The sequence below is a fragment of the Perissodus microlepis genome, chromosome 18, assembly GCF_051167445.1.
Source record: "Perissodus microlepis isolate ML-2025 ecotype Zambia chromosome 18, ASM5116744v1, whole genome shotgun sequence".
In the NCBI taxonomy this organism is placed as follows: domain Eukaryota; kingdom Metazoa; phylum Chordata; class Actinopteri; order Cichliformes; family Cichlidae; genus Perissodus; species Perissodus microlepis.
In genome coordinates, this window is record NC_140478.1 from 186,899 (window position 1) to 202,646 (window position 15,748).

Consider the following 15,748-nt stretch of genomic DNA (forward strand, 5'->3'; position numbering starts at 1 on the left):
TTGTGTGTCTCATGTTAACTCGTCCCTCCTGACGTGTCCCAGCTGTCTCTACTCACTTGTCTTCTTCCTCCAAAATAAAAGTCTGTCTTTGATTTATCCTTCATTTGTCTGTGAGTCTGCACTACATTCATCACACGGATAGCAATTTTTTTTTTCGCCTGTCCCGTTTGGTTCTTTTAATAATAATAATAATAATGGATTGCATTTTTATAGCGCTTTTCGAGACCCTCAAAGCGCTGTACAATTCCACTATTCATTCACTCTCACATTCACACACTGGTGGGGGCAGCTACAGTTGTACCCACAGCTGCCCTGGGGCAGACTGACAGAAGCGAGGCTGCCATCAGAATTATTGTCTAAAGGCAAAGAAAGCTGCCCAACGGATTTACTTTACCAAATGGACCATCCCGGCCTTGCCTTATTGGTCTATTTGATTCACCTTTGCTTTTATTGTTTATTTGATTTGATTTTCACTTGCTACACACGGGACAGACTTGACTGGGGGAAAGAAAAACAGTGGGGAAGAGGGACGGTGATAAAGGGCAAAAAACAAAAACCAACAAAACAAACAGACAAAAAATACAAATATCAATCACCTGGATCACCTGTTGAGAAAGAAAAAAGAGAAAACAAGCAAAAAAAGAGAGCAATATAATAAACAACATGATCGCAATAATCTATGTGAATATAACAGTAAATACTAAATATTGAATATTATTGTGCCGGATCGACAGCGCACAGTGTGCTTTGAGGTAGGAGCCAAAAAGGGTGTAGTTTGTGTGTGTGAGCACCCGTGTGTACACCTGTGAGCATGGACGCACCTGTTTTTAAAAGGTTCCTTCATGTAATGATCTGCTAGAGGGTGTGGGGGGGCCACAGCCCCGTCCACCAGGGCATGAAGCAGGTATGGAGGAGATCAAGACTCCAGACATCCAGAGGCCCTCAGAACACAAGAGACCAAGGAAGACCAACAGAGGGGCAGCCGCGCCACTATCCCAGAAAGAGCTGAGGAGAGTCCCAGATGAGGGGTCACTCAGCAGCCGCGGAGCAGAAGCCAGGGGGGGTTGCAGTGACGTGCCCGTGAGCTCCGCTGGCAGCCAGCTGTGCCAGAGTGACCGAGCCCCAGGCCGAGAGCCCGAGGGCACCCCACCCCCGAAGGGGCCCAGCAAGCCCCAGGCTCCAGGCCCCGATAAGCAGCCACCAGGAGTGAGCCGGTGTGTACCTGGACGCCCATCCCCGGACACAAAGAACCACCAACGCACCGATGTCTGAGGGCGTCTGCCACTGGTAGGGGAAGTGGTGGGGGAGATAGGCCTCCATACCTTGGAGGGCCTGAGATGTCCCAGAGAGGTGGCGTCTGATACCCAACCTGACATATAGACACAGACATACAGGCACACACAGATACAAACATCCATTCCCACCCTCATGCTCTCATATGCAATTACTCAACACTCACCCAACGTGGAGACAGACATAGAGAGACACTGTACACACAATCACACTCCCCAAGCGTACTCTAAGCCCCGGGTCTAGGTACCCTTGCCCCCGGAGGGGGAAACTGCACCCAGACCCAGGTGGTGTTACCCTTTTCCCTGGGGTGGAGAGAAGCAGACCGCCCCGACTCTGCAGGGAGCAGCAGGGAGGCCCCACACTCCAGACCGCAGTCGGACGGCCAACTCCTTCACCCAGCCCCCAGCCCCCCACCCCAACAGGCAACACAGAACGGGGGTGTGTGAAGACTCCAAACCTCCCTCCACCTGCTCATATGTAGTGTTGATGCATGTGTGTTCTAAGGTGCATTTAAAACCCAGGAGGGCATGGAGCTACCTGCCAGAGAGCAGCAGGTAAACGCATAGCCCCTCCTGATAGCCCTCAATGTCTACGTGTATTTAAAATTGAGAGGTGGGCAATGACGCCAGGGGTGAGGTTGTACACCCTGATGGTCTTCTGGATGCCGTGTAGCGTGCCCACTGTTGGGTCTGTGTTTCCACAAGCCCCGCTGGTTCAGAAACTTATTCTCGTTAACGACAAAAACAAGGCGAACATCTTTTATTTGCTAGCAAGGGAGGCCCCAGCCGGTGTCTCAGAAAGCACTCTGAATCCTACCGCGTGGGGGCCCTACCCCCACACCAATCACAACAGCGAAGGTGGGACCAAACTATGACCCCCCCCACCCCCACTAGGTGATGAAGCTGATCAAAGGAGCCCAGAGCAATTGATCTGATGTGGTGGCAGAGGCTGTATCAAGACTAATATAATCTATTAGATAATTTCTATATTGGTTAGAATTAACCTCCTAGGACCTGCGTCCACATATGTGGACATCACATTTTGGGTTATTTAGACTAAAATACTCAATTTTGTTCTACAAGGGCCTGATATCCACTTAGGAGGACATTATACTGCCACTGTTCTATCAAAATTTTAAACGAATATCCTCATATGTGGCTCTCATTTTTCTTAGAAACAAAAATAAGGTTAAAAAAAAATCTGGTAATTCTTTGTTTTTACATTCATCAGGTCCCAATGTGACCAAATATCAAAGAGAAAGTCTTCACATATCTCGCGCCAAAACTTCTGAACTGGTGGACAGAACCAAAGAGCGTGGATATAATTGTCCGGTGAATTGGTTTGGCAGTGTGAGCAGTTGTTGGTAGACGTAAAGCCCATCTTGAACATCCGATGACCTGTATAGTGCACTCTATGTAATATTTTGTATTGAATTAATTGAAGACTGGGATTTCTGATTAGATGAAAGGTTTTTAAGCAAATCTGAGACCAGAAGTTTTGGTCTAAGTTAACTGATAAATCCGCTTCCCATTTTGCAATAGGAAGTGATATTGATTCATCTGTTTTAGAAAGCATTCTGTATATTTTGGATAGTAATTTTGGGGTTTTAAGAGTAAGAAATTGAACCACACTTGGTGGTGTTTGTAGTTCAACTTGACCCGGTTTAAATTTCTTTTTTACTATGGATTTAATTTGTTGATATTCTAAAAATATTTTCTTGTTGATCCCATATTGTGTAACTAGTCTGTCAAATGAAATAAATTCTGTTCCTTCTAATATATGTTCTAAGTATTTGATTCCTTTACCACTCCAATCTGAAAAGTTTATCATATTATTGTTTTGTAATATGTCAGGGTTGTTCCAGATAGGTGTACGTTTGCATGGGATTAATGAAGACTCTGTCAATTTTAGAAACTCCCACCATGCTGTCAGAGAAGAGCTGATGCTGACGCTTTTGAAGCATTCATGTCGTTGGATGTTTGAGCTGATAAATGGTAGATCTGAAATCTCTAGATTATTGCAAAGTGCTTGTTCTACATCTAGCCAAGGTTCATCTAAGAGGGTATGTTTTAGCCATCCTGAGATAAACTGAAGCCTGTTGGCTAAGAAGTAGTGCTGAAAGTTAGGTAGTTCTAATCCTCCTTTATCCTTGGTCTTTTGTAGTGTTTTTAAGCTTATATGTGGGGGTTTATGTTTCCAAAGGAATTTGGACATATATGAATCTAGAGATCTGAACCAATCTTGTGGCGGTTTAGTTGGGATTATTGAGAATAAATAATTTATTTTTGGTAAGACCATCATTTTTATAGCAGCAACCCTTCCCATGAGTGTTATGGGTAAACATTTCCATCTAGCCAGATCGCCTTCTACCTTCTTTAAAAGTGTGATATGGTTTAATTTAGTCAGATCTGCAAGCTTGGGAGAAACATTAATACCTAAATATTTTATATTTCCCGATTGCAGTGTAGTAGAAGAAGAATTATGGAAGGAGCAATTAATCGGGAGGACTGTAGATTTTGACCAGTTAATTGAGCAATCTGATATTCTTGCAAAAGAGTTTATCAATTCAATCACCCCAGAGATATTGATTTGTGAATTTTGGAGAAAGAGTAACACATCATCCGCGTAAAGGCTGATTTTATGTTCCACGTTCTTGCATTTTATGCCCTTAATTACTGAATTCTGTCCAATTGCTGCTGCTAGTGGTTCAATAAAAATTGCAAACAGTGAAGGGGAGAGTGGGCATCCCTGCCTGGTGCCCCTCAAGAGACAGAAGCTGGAGGATGTTTGGTCATTTGTTCTGACACAAGCTGTTGGGGAATTATATATTTTTAACCAGTTAATGAAAGAGGATCCAAAACCAAATTTGTGTAAAGTTGCAAATAGAAATTTACAGTTAACTCTGTCAAATGCTTTTTCTGCATCTAAAGAAAATATTGTAGTTTCAAGGTTTTTACTGTATGAGTAGTCTATCAAATTAAGTAATCTGCGTGTATTTGTTGATGAGTGCCTACCTTTTATGAAACCAGTTTGGTCAGGATGAATTAAAAGGGGGGTTATTTTCTCTAGTCTCTTTGAGAGAGCTTTGCAGATTATTTTAAGGTCTACATTTATAAGGGATATTGGACAATAGCTTGAGGGACATACAGGGTCTTTGCCTGGTTTTAGCAGGAGATTAATGTTTGCAGAATTCATATTTGATGGAAGTCTGCCCTTTTCTTTGATTTCCAACAACGTTCTGGAAAAAACTGGTGCTAGAATCGTCCAGAATTCTTTGTAGAATTCTGCAGGAAAGCCGTCTGGACCTGGAGCCTTATTATTGGGCATACTTATCAGGGCTTCCTGGAGTTCACCTGATGTCAGTGGTGAATCCAGTGCCATTGCTTGGGTGTCTAATAATTTTGGAAGAGTAATGTCCAAAAACTGATCAATTTCGTTTTTAGACGGGTTTATTTGTGGTGTATATAAAGTATAAAGTTTCCTTTCGTTACTCCTCGTCAGTGTTTGACCCACCTCCTGCCCCCCCCCATCCTGCTTTATGGCCTCTGTCTTCACAGTGACCTAGCGTTCATCTCTTGTCAGCATCTCTCCTGTTTTTACAGTCTAAACAGTGTTTGAATGGAAGCAGATACAGTGAGAGAGGTGTGTGTTTGGGAGATATTAACGCTGTAATAAAAGACAGATGCTGTAACTCTCTGTCCTCCCAAAGTTACACACAAACACATAAATAAAGCTATTTAGTCTCTTCTTTTAGTTCAAAATAACACACACACACACACACACACACACACACACACACACACACACACGATGGCCTCCTCCTAAGAAACAGATCCACTGCTTTGGCTGCTAAATAGTTTACTGTGTTTACATCTTACTGCTGTAGGAAAGGAAGTTTTAATGAGGCCAGTACTCCTTCGGTCTGTTCCCACAGGCTACAGACAAGCTTGCTGGGTTTCTACAGTGGTGTCGAGCTTCTTCTTGCGTGGCCCACTTTGGAATCTGAACAAAAAGTTTCATCCCTTTTTAATGATTATGATTTTAAAAAACACATTTGAATTTTACCTGAACAACAGTCAGGTTAGAGCTGCAACATCCCACCTACAGTGACTCAGTCTGAGAACAACAGAATGAAGTGATGATCCTAAAAGGGCCTTTGCTGGGTGGGAGTATTTATGTGTCTCTCTTTGTCTTCACCCTGTGATTGGTGAGTTAACCCAGGTGTGTCCTGTCTGTGCAGGGATAGGCTCCAGCTCCACTTCAATTCTGACCAAAGCGATTAAGAAAAACGGATGAATTTAGCAGGCAAATAAAGATACCCACTGTGCCACAGTAACCATGGTGTAACTAGTGGGCAGTGGAAGGAAAGTGCAGGATTAGGCATGTCCATTCAAGAAAATCAGTCATCTCTAAGAGCTTACCATCTAAGGTAAGACCTGGACACTCTTGGTGGGTAGCTTGGTGACATCATCCATGATACTCAGTTACACACAGTTTATTTATTGTCAGTGTGTTGGTGTGATGGACTGAGTTGAAAAAGCAGGAGGAGTCACAGGAATTATTAGAAAAACCAGGGTTTCCATTTACACCCCAAAAATTATATTTACAAAAATAACAAACGTTGAGCTCATAAAAGAGGTCAAAGAAACAAACCTAAACTCAGCCCAAACAAACATAACTGACCTAAACAGGAAATGACACACAAGGGTTTATATAATGGCTGATCAGACCACTATGACCCACGAGGGGTAACTAAATAAAACGCAATCATAAACCACAAAAATTACGCAGTACAGTCTGGTTTGTTTATAAAGTCAACACCAAAGAAAGTCAAAACCACTGAACCCTAAACTCAAATATGTAATCAAATACAAAAGCTTTTTTTTTAATTAAAGAAAATACACATTGTCTCCTTCAGCAGGAAGTGGTGGTGCGGTCCAATTATCCCTCTTTGTATTTAAGGGCTTTAAACCCTGGCCTCCACCTTTTGTCTGGTAACGCTCAGGGATCATGGCAGGTAAGCAGCAAGTAAAAGAAACAAAGGTTAGTCAAACAAAGTAATGAACTGGTATGAATACATAACCTAAATGTGCGCGCTTACAAAAAGAACAAATGTATCCAAACCAATCAATAAACTTATTGGAAACTAAAGTGTGTTATTGTGTTCAAATGAAGAAATGAAAATACAAGAGTTACCGACTTTCGAGTGTGGCCGTGGGTTGGGCCATCACAGTTGGCAAATTGAAGCTTTGGTGTGAAAGCACAAGCTGCCAGCAGCACTGCAGTTAGATGGACGGTGTCATTAATAAAAGTGTTGATCATCCTGCACCCTGACACTCCTGTCTGTCTCAGGCTGTCCTCCACCCAAAATGTTAACAGCTCCTGTTGTGTTGGCTCCCCTAAGAAGTACCAGCTCTGTTCAAAGCAGGTATGATATTGATCCTTTACTGATTGATTACAATAAGGAAACAGTAGAAATAAGCATTGAAGCTTTTGTCTGTGTTTGTTCGTTTTGTGTATGTATTTGTTTTGTAGCCGTGTCCCAGCACCAGTGTTAGCTTCAAGCAGCACCAGTGTTCCCAGTTCAACTCTAAAGCCTTTGGAAGGCGATACTATCAGTGGATACCTCTGTACCCAGGTCAGCCTCATGTGTCAGTTCACTTTCATCATCTTCGTTTGACGATGCAACAGTAGATATAACATGTGAAGATTGTGTATTTGTCTGAAATAATGACACGATGTAGCCAGTGCAATTTGTTGATGTTGTTAAAGAAATGCTTTCTTAAATGTGTCCTTCCCCATGTAGCCGATTACATCAGCATCTCCAATAGACCATGTGACCTGCAGTGTACCACCATCAGTGGTGAGCGACAGCTGCTGGTTCCTGCCCACGATGGCACCTCCTGTCGGGATACTGAAAACCATGGAGTGTGTATCGAGGGGATGTGTCAGGTAACCAACCAGAAAAAGTTCAGATGCTTTTTTACTGTAGAAAATCTTAATGAAATATTTTCAACATCATAGAAAATACACTCGTTAGCTGCTTCGTTAGCTTGTACACCGTGGTGTTCATTCAACAAGGCGCTCAGACTTTTTCGTCTACTTTGGCAGGATGGCACAGTTGCTGCAGCTTTGTGGTCAGCATTTTCATGATGTTCCACTACCACTCCACTCCCACAGCTGCTCTGTCAGACTCATGGTGCTCGTCATGCATGATGCTTTTAATTTACCGTCGTGATTTCTCAGGCAGTCTGAGATGATATGAGCTGTTTGACGTGGTTCGAGTATCTGTTAGAGGAGGGTAAACTCTGCAGAGGAGGACGCAGCTGCTGTCAGTACTGAGGCATGCTGGGAACAGCCTTCACCTTTCAACACATGGTTTCACTTCACTATAAAGAAGTTCTTTGTATGTTCTGCCGTCGCTGTAGTAGGGGTGGAGCTAAAGGAGCTGACATTCATGACCTTTCTTCTTGAACCCAGATGTGGGGCAGCTGACTGCCCTGTTGGGCTCCACGTCACCTTTCCTCCCCACTCTGACATGTGGTTGAACTCGGCTGTGTTTAAAAGTGTGCTTTAAAGAGCAAAACATGTGAACACCTTCACCCAATCACGTGGCTTGGAAGAATATATTTCCTGGTAGTAAAAATTCAAGTCAGGTGTTTCTGGCTGTTGTGAGAAAAAGCTGCATGAGTGTTGTCTCTGAAGAACAAACAGTGTCACATGTATGTGTATTATGTCTGCTCCTCTGTTCCAGCCTGTGGGGTGTGATGGGGAGCTGTACAGCAGTAAGACTGTAGACAGATGTGGTGTGTGCGGAGGAAACGGGACATCGTGCCAGCGGATCTCTGGATCCTACAGGAAGGCACTCACACAGTTAGGTAACACACACACAGATAACCACATTCAACATACATATCTAACTGGCACAGGACGAGCATTTAGTGATTATTTCACTCATCAGACAGCTCAAGGAAACCATTATCTTTGCAACCACCTCAGCGAAATCCACTGCACGGTGTCCTGTAAACACGTGTCGTCATAGAAGCCTGAAACCGGGGTGGATGACTCCATGATGTCTTCACCCCCTTCTGCTGGTTCGTTACTACGCTGCCCGCCAGCAGGCTGCCCGCCAGCAGGACTCTCGAAGCGAGGGAAGCTTTTTCAACATATTTTTTAATGCTTTGATTTTGCCTGCAAGGAGCCAGACTTTGTAATCTTTTTTAAAACATTGGTCTTGAACATTAATGTTCTTGAATTTATGAGTTTTTATTTGGACACGGGAATGTTTTTCAGTCAGTTAAATAACTTTACATTGATCCTGACATCATTCTGTTTCTACACATAACAGAAAACTTAGCAAATAAGACATTTTAAATTGCATCTGTAGGCAATTTATTGCTAGCAACACATACGCCAGTTTGTTCTTACTTAGTTGGACCAATGAAAAATGTTGTTTGACAGCATGGTTTTGTACCAACACGGCTTCCCAAAGAGATATTGCCATGAAACTTGGCATATTGCAACATGGTGTAAAGTACGTTTTTAAAACATCAGAAGAAACAGGACAAGTTAAGGACAAAAGAAGTGGCACACCTGAAAGAAATTCTACAGCAGATGAACAGTTATGTCCTTCAGTAATAAGGAAATATCCAGCAAAGACCTGACAGGACCTGAGAAATGCATCTGACCCTTCGGCTGATTCATTTACTTTCCACAGAAGCCTCATTAGAAGTGCTCTGAATGGAAGGACGGCTGTCAAGAAGCCACTGTTAAGGAACAGAAAGAGGGAGAACAGGCTGAAGTATGCCACATTAGAACCAGACTGGAAATCGCAGCCAACGTAACTCTTATGGAGTGATGGATCCAAACTGACTGGATCTAATCAGGAGTCCAACTGTCTACAGCAATGTTTCAAAGATGTTGGAGGCAGACGTCGACGCATGGTGTAATCCCATCTGGGAAGCGTGTGATGCAGTACCAGTGCATTAAAAACATACTTAGATGGGTTAGCCTTCCCCAGAGATCTGTCCTCACCAGACTGAGTCCTCGTATTCACAGAAATGTGTTCCTGCTGATAAACTCTTGGAGTGTTTTTTCTTTCCAATTGTGTTGCAGTTTAGTGACAAGTTTGTTTTTGTCATCAGGTTATGTGTTTATCACCAACATCCCAGCTGGAGCTTCAGACATTCAGATTATAGAGAGGCACAAGACGGAGAACATCCTGGGTGAGAACGTACAGCTTCTTTAAGGTCAATATCATCAGGGACCATGAGGGACCATGGTTCAATATCATCAAATGTATGCATATATATGATTAGTGTATTACAGTAAGCAAACTAATCCAACTCCTAAGTAACTTTTTAAAGGAAGAGAACAGGATTAGTAGCTAAACTCTGGGTACTGCTATGTTAGAAAATGATGACTCTGTGTTGAGGTGCATTCTGCATGGCTTCCAACACTCAGCTGTTCGTTCTGTAATTTCACTACAGATCCCAGACCTGCACAGGAAGCAAATGTCATCACATTTCAGTGGTGATGAGAGTTTTAGTCTCCAGCTAAGACTTGGTCATTTTCACTAGTTTTAAGTTAAAGAAGTCCAGTTTGACACCAGGACCGTCTTTTTTGGGTTCTGTGAATTTGCCTCCTGTCTCGAGGTATTTGAGAGTAAGAACATGCAGATCTGAACCACCTATCTGTGTCTTAAGTGCAAATATGTGAAGCCAACTGGACTTTTAGGTTCCTAAAGTCATTCACGTCTCATCTGAAAGGCGTCTTCAGTCCTACCAACTGATGGGACGTCCCTGGCCTCAAGTGGCTCCCATCAGTTTGTCATGTGTTCGTCACCAACATCCCAGTTGGGATTTTACTGTGTCAGTTAAAGCTGACATCAGCGTGGAAATAAAATGTGTCTGGGAACAACTGCAGAGTAGGCGGAGTTTTCTCACAAAGGACACGGCATCTCCTCATCAACAGCCAATCACAAGTACTTCCTGTTTCCATGTGTCTAATATATGCTTTGAATTATGAGTTGTACTTCACTGCTCTGTGTTCAGCGAGATTTAAGTCCACAGATATGTGACTTGAATCTTTAAGCGCCTGATAATAAAATAGTGCTAGGTTGTCTCGTGAGCGTCTCTCAGTAGAGCACAGTTGTCACTTTGAAGGTAGATGTGAGATATATGTGGTCAGGGAGCCCCGTCAGCTTTTAGAAACATGCGTTTCAGATGAGAGCTCTTCAACAACTAACAAACAAGTCCCATCTCCTCAAGCCCTTTGACTACCACGGCCTAGATGGGAATGTAGACAATCTGAATGATATTGTGTGCCAGTGTGGTGCTGCTTATTGTGGTTGCACCAGCACAACCTTTGCTCAGTGCTTCTACCAGCTGTAGGTTTGGCCCCTTGGCTCGGGGACAACATGTAGGAAAACACTGTCCCGTTTTGGTACATGCTCAGTACCATTGGCCTGGATTTACAAAGACACACATGTACACACTGAAGCTCTGACATTTGAAAAGGACTTTTTAGCCCTCCTACCTGACGTTTTCCCTTCTTTCTAGCTCTGTCAGATGAAGCGGGATATTTCTTCTTCAATGGGAACACGGTGTTTGACAATCCTCAGAATTTCCACGTGGCAGGAACAGTGTTCAAGTACCGACGTCCAAGCGTCGTGTTGTCTGATGGGTTGGAATACATCATTGCCCAGGGACCCACTCTGCAGGGTCTTAATGTTATGGTAGTACAGGAACACACACACACACACACACACACACACACACACACACACACACGTGTTTGTTAGTTTGACTGTAACAAGGCTGCGTGTCGTTTCAGTACTACAACTTGAATGGGAAACTCCCCCACATCACCTACGAGTATACCATCCCACTCAAGTCTCAAGCAGCTGCCGCGGCCTCACGCCACTCCAATCTTAACCTCACCTATAATGACGTAAACGTGGATGTGAGAGAGGATCAGAGTATCTCGATGAACCACAGCAGAGGGTCAGCATCTGTCCATCACGACCTGCACGACCACCCAGATGTCCAGCTGCAGGAAGAAGAGGAGGAGGAAGTGGTGTGGGAGATCCAGACCGCCAGACCAGCACCAGTGGACATTATGGTCTACAGACCAGCTGATGTCATCACTCGTGTGTTTAGTCACAATGATGTGGAGGAACAGGGACCTCCAGCACCATCTGGCTACAGTAAGTTTTATTCATCTTACTTGTATTATTAAAGATGTTCGACTGACTGAGTCGTGCCAGAGGTTCAATCAGGAGACAACAACAGCTTTAGTGATCATTTAATCTTCCGTGATATTGGTGCTTTCTAACCACATGATTTCTGCCACTGTCTTTCTTTTCTCTGGTCATTAAGAAAGCTCTTCCAACTCTTCCAACGAGCAATTGGCTGAAGACGACAACACGCTAATGCTCACCTTCCCAGGTAGAAAAGACAAATCCAGTTGTTTCCCAAATGTTTTCACTTCAGACATCTTCCTTGTGTACAGTAAGGCGGTGGTTCCCAAACTTGTTTTGCTAGGCCCCCTTTGTCTTACAAGAACCCCGCCCACACACACACGTGCACACACGCCCATGTTTTGTTTCAAACTCCACTGCAGTTTATTCCACACCGCAAATTGTAAACAATGAAAGAAATAAAAGGTTACAGGTTGCAATTAAATAAACCACTACCTCTTTTTAGAAAAAGAAAAACAAACCATCTTTAATTATTTTACGTATAGTTGTTTTTGTTGTTTTTTAGGTTTTTACTGTGTAATAATATTCAACATTGCTATCAATACATTTTTCAAAAAAACGTCTCTGTGCAGAGCGTTTAAAACATGAACGACTGTGGGACACTGTTTGTCCGTGATTTGAACCGGAGGAACAAACTGTCGGTGTCACTGACAAAACGTCTTCCCCCTGCGTGGCGAGCATTCACTGGGCATGGAGCGAGGATCCAGTTATTCCGCCTCCGTTACAGATATTAGACGTGGAAGGAGCGAGTGTTGTTACATTACCATTCAGTTTGAGGGTTACACCAGAAAATTTATATTTATTGTTCTCACGTGGTAACAGACAGGATTATTTTAACAAACATTTTGCCTGATAATTATTTTTATCCTCCTGTAACTTTACTGTATAAAGAGCTAAAACCTCCAAAGTTTCAGGAGTAGTTAGTCGTTATAAGAAGTGTTTGTGAACTAAAAATCAAGAATGTGGGATACTGTTTGTCTGTGATTTGGAGAGCCCAGCGCTGCTCCCGACGCAGGGGAAACAGATCCTGGTGGGGAGACCTGCCTTGGAACGACAGCTGTTGTGCAGGTGAAGCCAAAAACATGATATCCTTCATCAATATGTTCTAGTCTTTGGCTTGGAAGGAAGTTGGTTTGGAAGAATATTTGGTAAATGGACTGGTTCATATATAGCGCTTTTCTACTCTATCTGAGCTCTCAAAGTGCTTTATACAAGTATGGGTGGGAGAGTGAATACTTTGGACAATACAGGGTGTGAACGCGGAATAATACAGTCTGATGTTGATCAGCTATGCAATACCAGTGTGTGTGACTGGTAGCAGCTTCATTTTTCAGACAATGATCCTGAACAGAGATGCTCCTGCTGCCAATAAAGGAACCTGGAGAACTCCTCCTGAAGGCTGCTTAAACTTCAATCAGAGTTCAGGGTGTGAATAAGACCTGTGGTCACACCAAAGCTCACTGGACTCACACACCAGTGTTGGGCCAATATACTACAACCACAGTTCCAGTGAAGTTGGGATGTTGTGTAACACAACACAGTTGTTCACGAAGTGGTGAACCTCGCCCCATCCTTTAAAACGACTGAGCCGTTTGGGGATGCTCATGACAAACACCTGTTTCCCACTAACCTGTTCACCAACTTTCCCAGTCTTTTGCTGCCCCTGTAACCGTTTCCCATTTTTCTGGCAAATTGTAAGGAAGTGAGGGAAAGCGCAAGAACAGGACTGTAGAGTTTGACTTTGATTATATATAAGTTATGAAAAAGACACCTAATAATATGAAGATTAGCAAATAAAAAATGAAACCTTAACCTTCAAAGTAATTTTAAAAATCTGTCCCATTCATTTGTTGCCCATTCACAGGTGATCAGAGGGTTCATCCTGCAGCAGAAGATGCTCCCTACCTGCTGCTGGAGGAGACAAACACACACTCAGCCACACACACACACACTGAGCAGCAGTCAGTTGCTGCTGCAGACACAGACACAAGCTCACAAATGCACAGGGACATTGTCACAGTCATGGACTCTGTGGCCTCAGAAACAGTCAGTGGTCCTCACACCGCCATCCTGGTAGAGCTGCAGCAGGTGTCAGAGGTCCAGGCAGCCGACACGGAGAGGTACGATGAAGCATCTCATGATCCTCAGAGCTTATTCTGCATTTGTACTGTAATCATAACAAGAACTGCTTCACATACAGTCCTTCATCTCATCACCACACTGGGTTTAGATGTGTGCAGACCAGAGATGGGCAGTAACGCGTTACTTGTAACGCGTTACTGTAGTCCGATTACTTTTTTCAAGTAACGAGTAAAGTAAGGGATTACTATTGCAAAAACGGTAATTAGATTACCGTTACTTTCCCGTAGGAACGCTGCGTTACTGCGTTACTAAAACCGTGATTTTTTGGCGAGAATGTCTCATGACAGTGACGTAGGCGAGTGCGACGTTCGTGGCAACAGCTGTGTGCAGATCAACAATGGATCATATATCGAGTGCAGGAGAGAGTGTGAGCGTGCAGCGTTTAAAGCGTGGAAGTACTGACCTTACTTTGATTTTGATTCCATAAAAAGGACAAAAACATTAGTGTCCGTTGTGCGTGGGAAGAAAACTTCTTTTTACAGCGAAAAAAAACCCTAAACTTCCAAGCAAGCACCGAGTAGCTACGACGTAATGGGAAACTCACAGAGAAACTCGCGGATTCTTCCACTGACCGCTGCAGCACACCTGCACCAGGGTAAACCTCCGCCTGCCCCGCTCCTGCTTTACAGGTGAAAATAGAGCAACAGGACCGCTAGTCTGTGACTTTATTTATTTTCTGCTGTGTTTTACTTGCATCTATTTGAAAGAGTGAGTGTAAACACAAAAATATATTTTATGTGCTGGAATGTGCAGAAAATAGGTTTAAATGTTAAACTAATTTATTCAAGTCAGAGAATGTTGCATATAATTAAATTTTTGCTTGATGCATAAAGTTAAAAGATTAAAACTAATAAAACAAGTTTTAAAAAGGGACTTTTCCATTTGATTACATTTTGTGATGGATTATGCAGAAAAAGTAGAATTGGCCTGACAGATCTATCACTTTATCACCTATTCAGGTTGTAAATCGTGTTTTTAAAAAGTAACTAAGTAACTAAGTAATTAATTACTTTTGAAAATAAGTAATCAGTAAAGTAACGGGATTACTTTTTTGGGGAAGTAATCAGTAATTAGTTACTGATTACTTTTTTCAAGTAACTTGACCAACACTGGTGCAGACTGGTCTGGGCTTTAACACGTGATCCTCAGGTTCAGTGAAGTCATTGTGACATTGGTGGGTTTTACAAGTTTCATGAATCTGCCTCCTGTCTGTGTTTCTGCTTCCTTCTAGCAACAACTTTGATGTGGAGCCACATATTAGTCTGGGAGACCTGTATAGCTGGAAGGTGTCTGCTTATGCTCCATGCAGTTCCACCTGTACAACAGGTAAACACAAAGCTGTCACCTGATACTGTTAGAGCCAAACCAGATATTTGTGTGATTGGCTGCTGCTGCAAATCAGCACAGATTCAAGCACAGTGTAAAAGTGATTGTTCTACATTTAACTGAAGGTGATCATAGTGACACTGTACTCGCTATCCCTGAGGGACTGATTAAAGGAACTCCTGATGTAGGTCTAGACTTGGTGATGCAGTGTTACAGTACTGCTCTGACACTGGACAAACCGTATTATGTTGTAACTTTGTAACTAAAAATGTGATTTTGACTAACACTCCTTGTTTAATAATCCATACTGAAGAAGTGAATTTGTCAACAACAGCTGCAGTGGAAACGTTTCATTGTGTTTGACGCTTCGTCCTCTTCCTGACTGAATCAGGCTGAAATGGTGTGAACAGGCCGGGGGGCCAAAAACCTGCATTTTCAGTGTTGCCACATAATCGTGTCAGTCACAGCTGCACTCAGGATGTACAATGTGATGGTAAAAATGGCTCACAGTGATGCGCTGGCTTTGTGCTGGGAGACTGCTGCAAACTGAGACCCAGCCTTCATAAACGTGATCGACCTGTTTAGGTGAGCTTGAAAGAAGAGCTGATGTTTGCTTTGTGTAGTGTTGCAGTCTGTGGTGAAATCATACGATGCACAGAGCAGGAGAGCAGCACAGAACTACCAGAGCAATCTAAAAATGGCTCTGAACACCATCTGTCCATGAAG

At 43.1% G+C, this 15,748-nt stretch overlaps 1 protein-coding gene across 3 annotated transcripts in view; it reads left to right on the plus strand.

Annotated features, from left to right (window-relative positions):
- LOC146366356 (ADAMTS-like protein 2) overlaps window positions 1–15,748 on the plus strand; it is a 32,586-nt gene that overhangs the window by 11,530 nt on the left and 5,308 nt on the right. For all 3 annotated transcript variants that reach the window (XM_084913630.1, XM_084913629.1, XM_084913631.1), the window contains 10 exons: window positions 6,646–6,721; window positions 6,829–6,931; window positions 7,100–7,245; window positions 8,048–8,171; window positions 9,438–9,518; window positions 10,854–11,029; window positions 11,128–11,500; window positions 11,673–11,741; window positions 13,419–13,674; window positions 14,928–15,022. In XM_084913630.1, coding sequence (XP_084769756.1) covers window positions 6,646–6,721; window positions 6,829–6,931; window positions 7,100–7,245; window positions 8,048–8,171; window positions 9,438–9,518; window positions 10,854–11,029; window positions 11,128–11,500; window positions 11,673–11,741; window positions 13,419–13,674; window positions 14,928–15,022 — 1,499 coding nt within the window. The remainder of the gene's footprint in view (window positions 1–6,645; window positions 6,722–6,828; window positions 6,932–7,099; window positions 7,246–8,047; window positions 8,172–9,437; window positions 9,519–10,853; window positions 11,030–11,127; window positions 11,501–11,672; window positions 11,742–13,418; window positions 13,675–14,927; window positions 15,023–15,748) is intronic.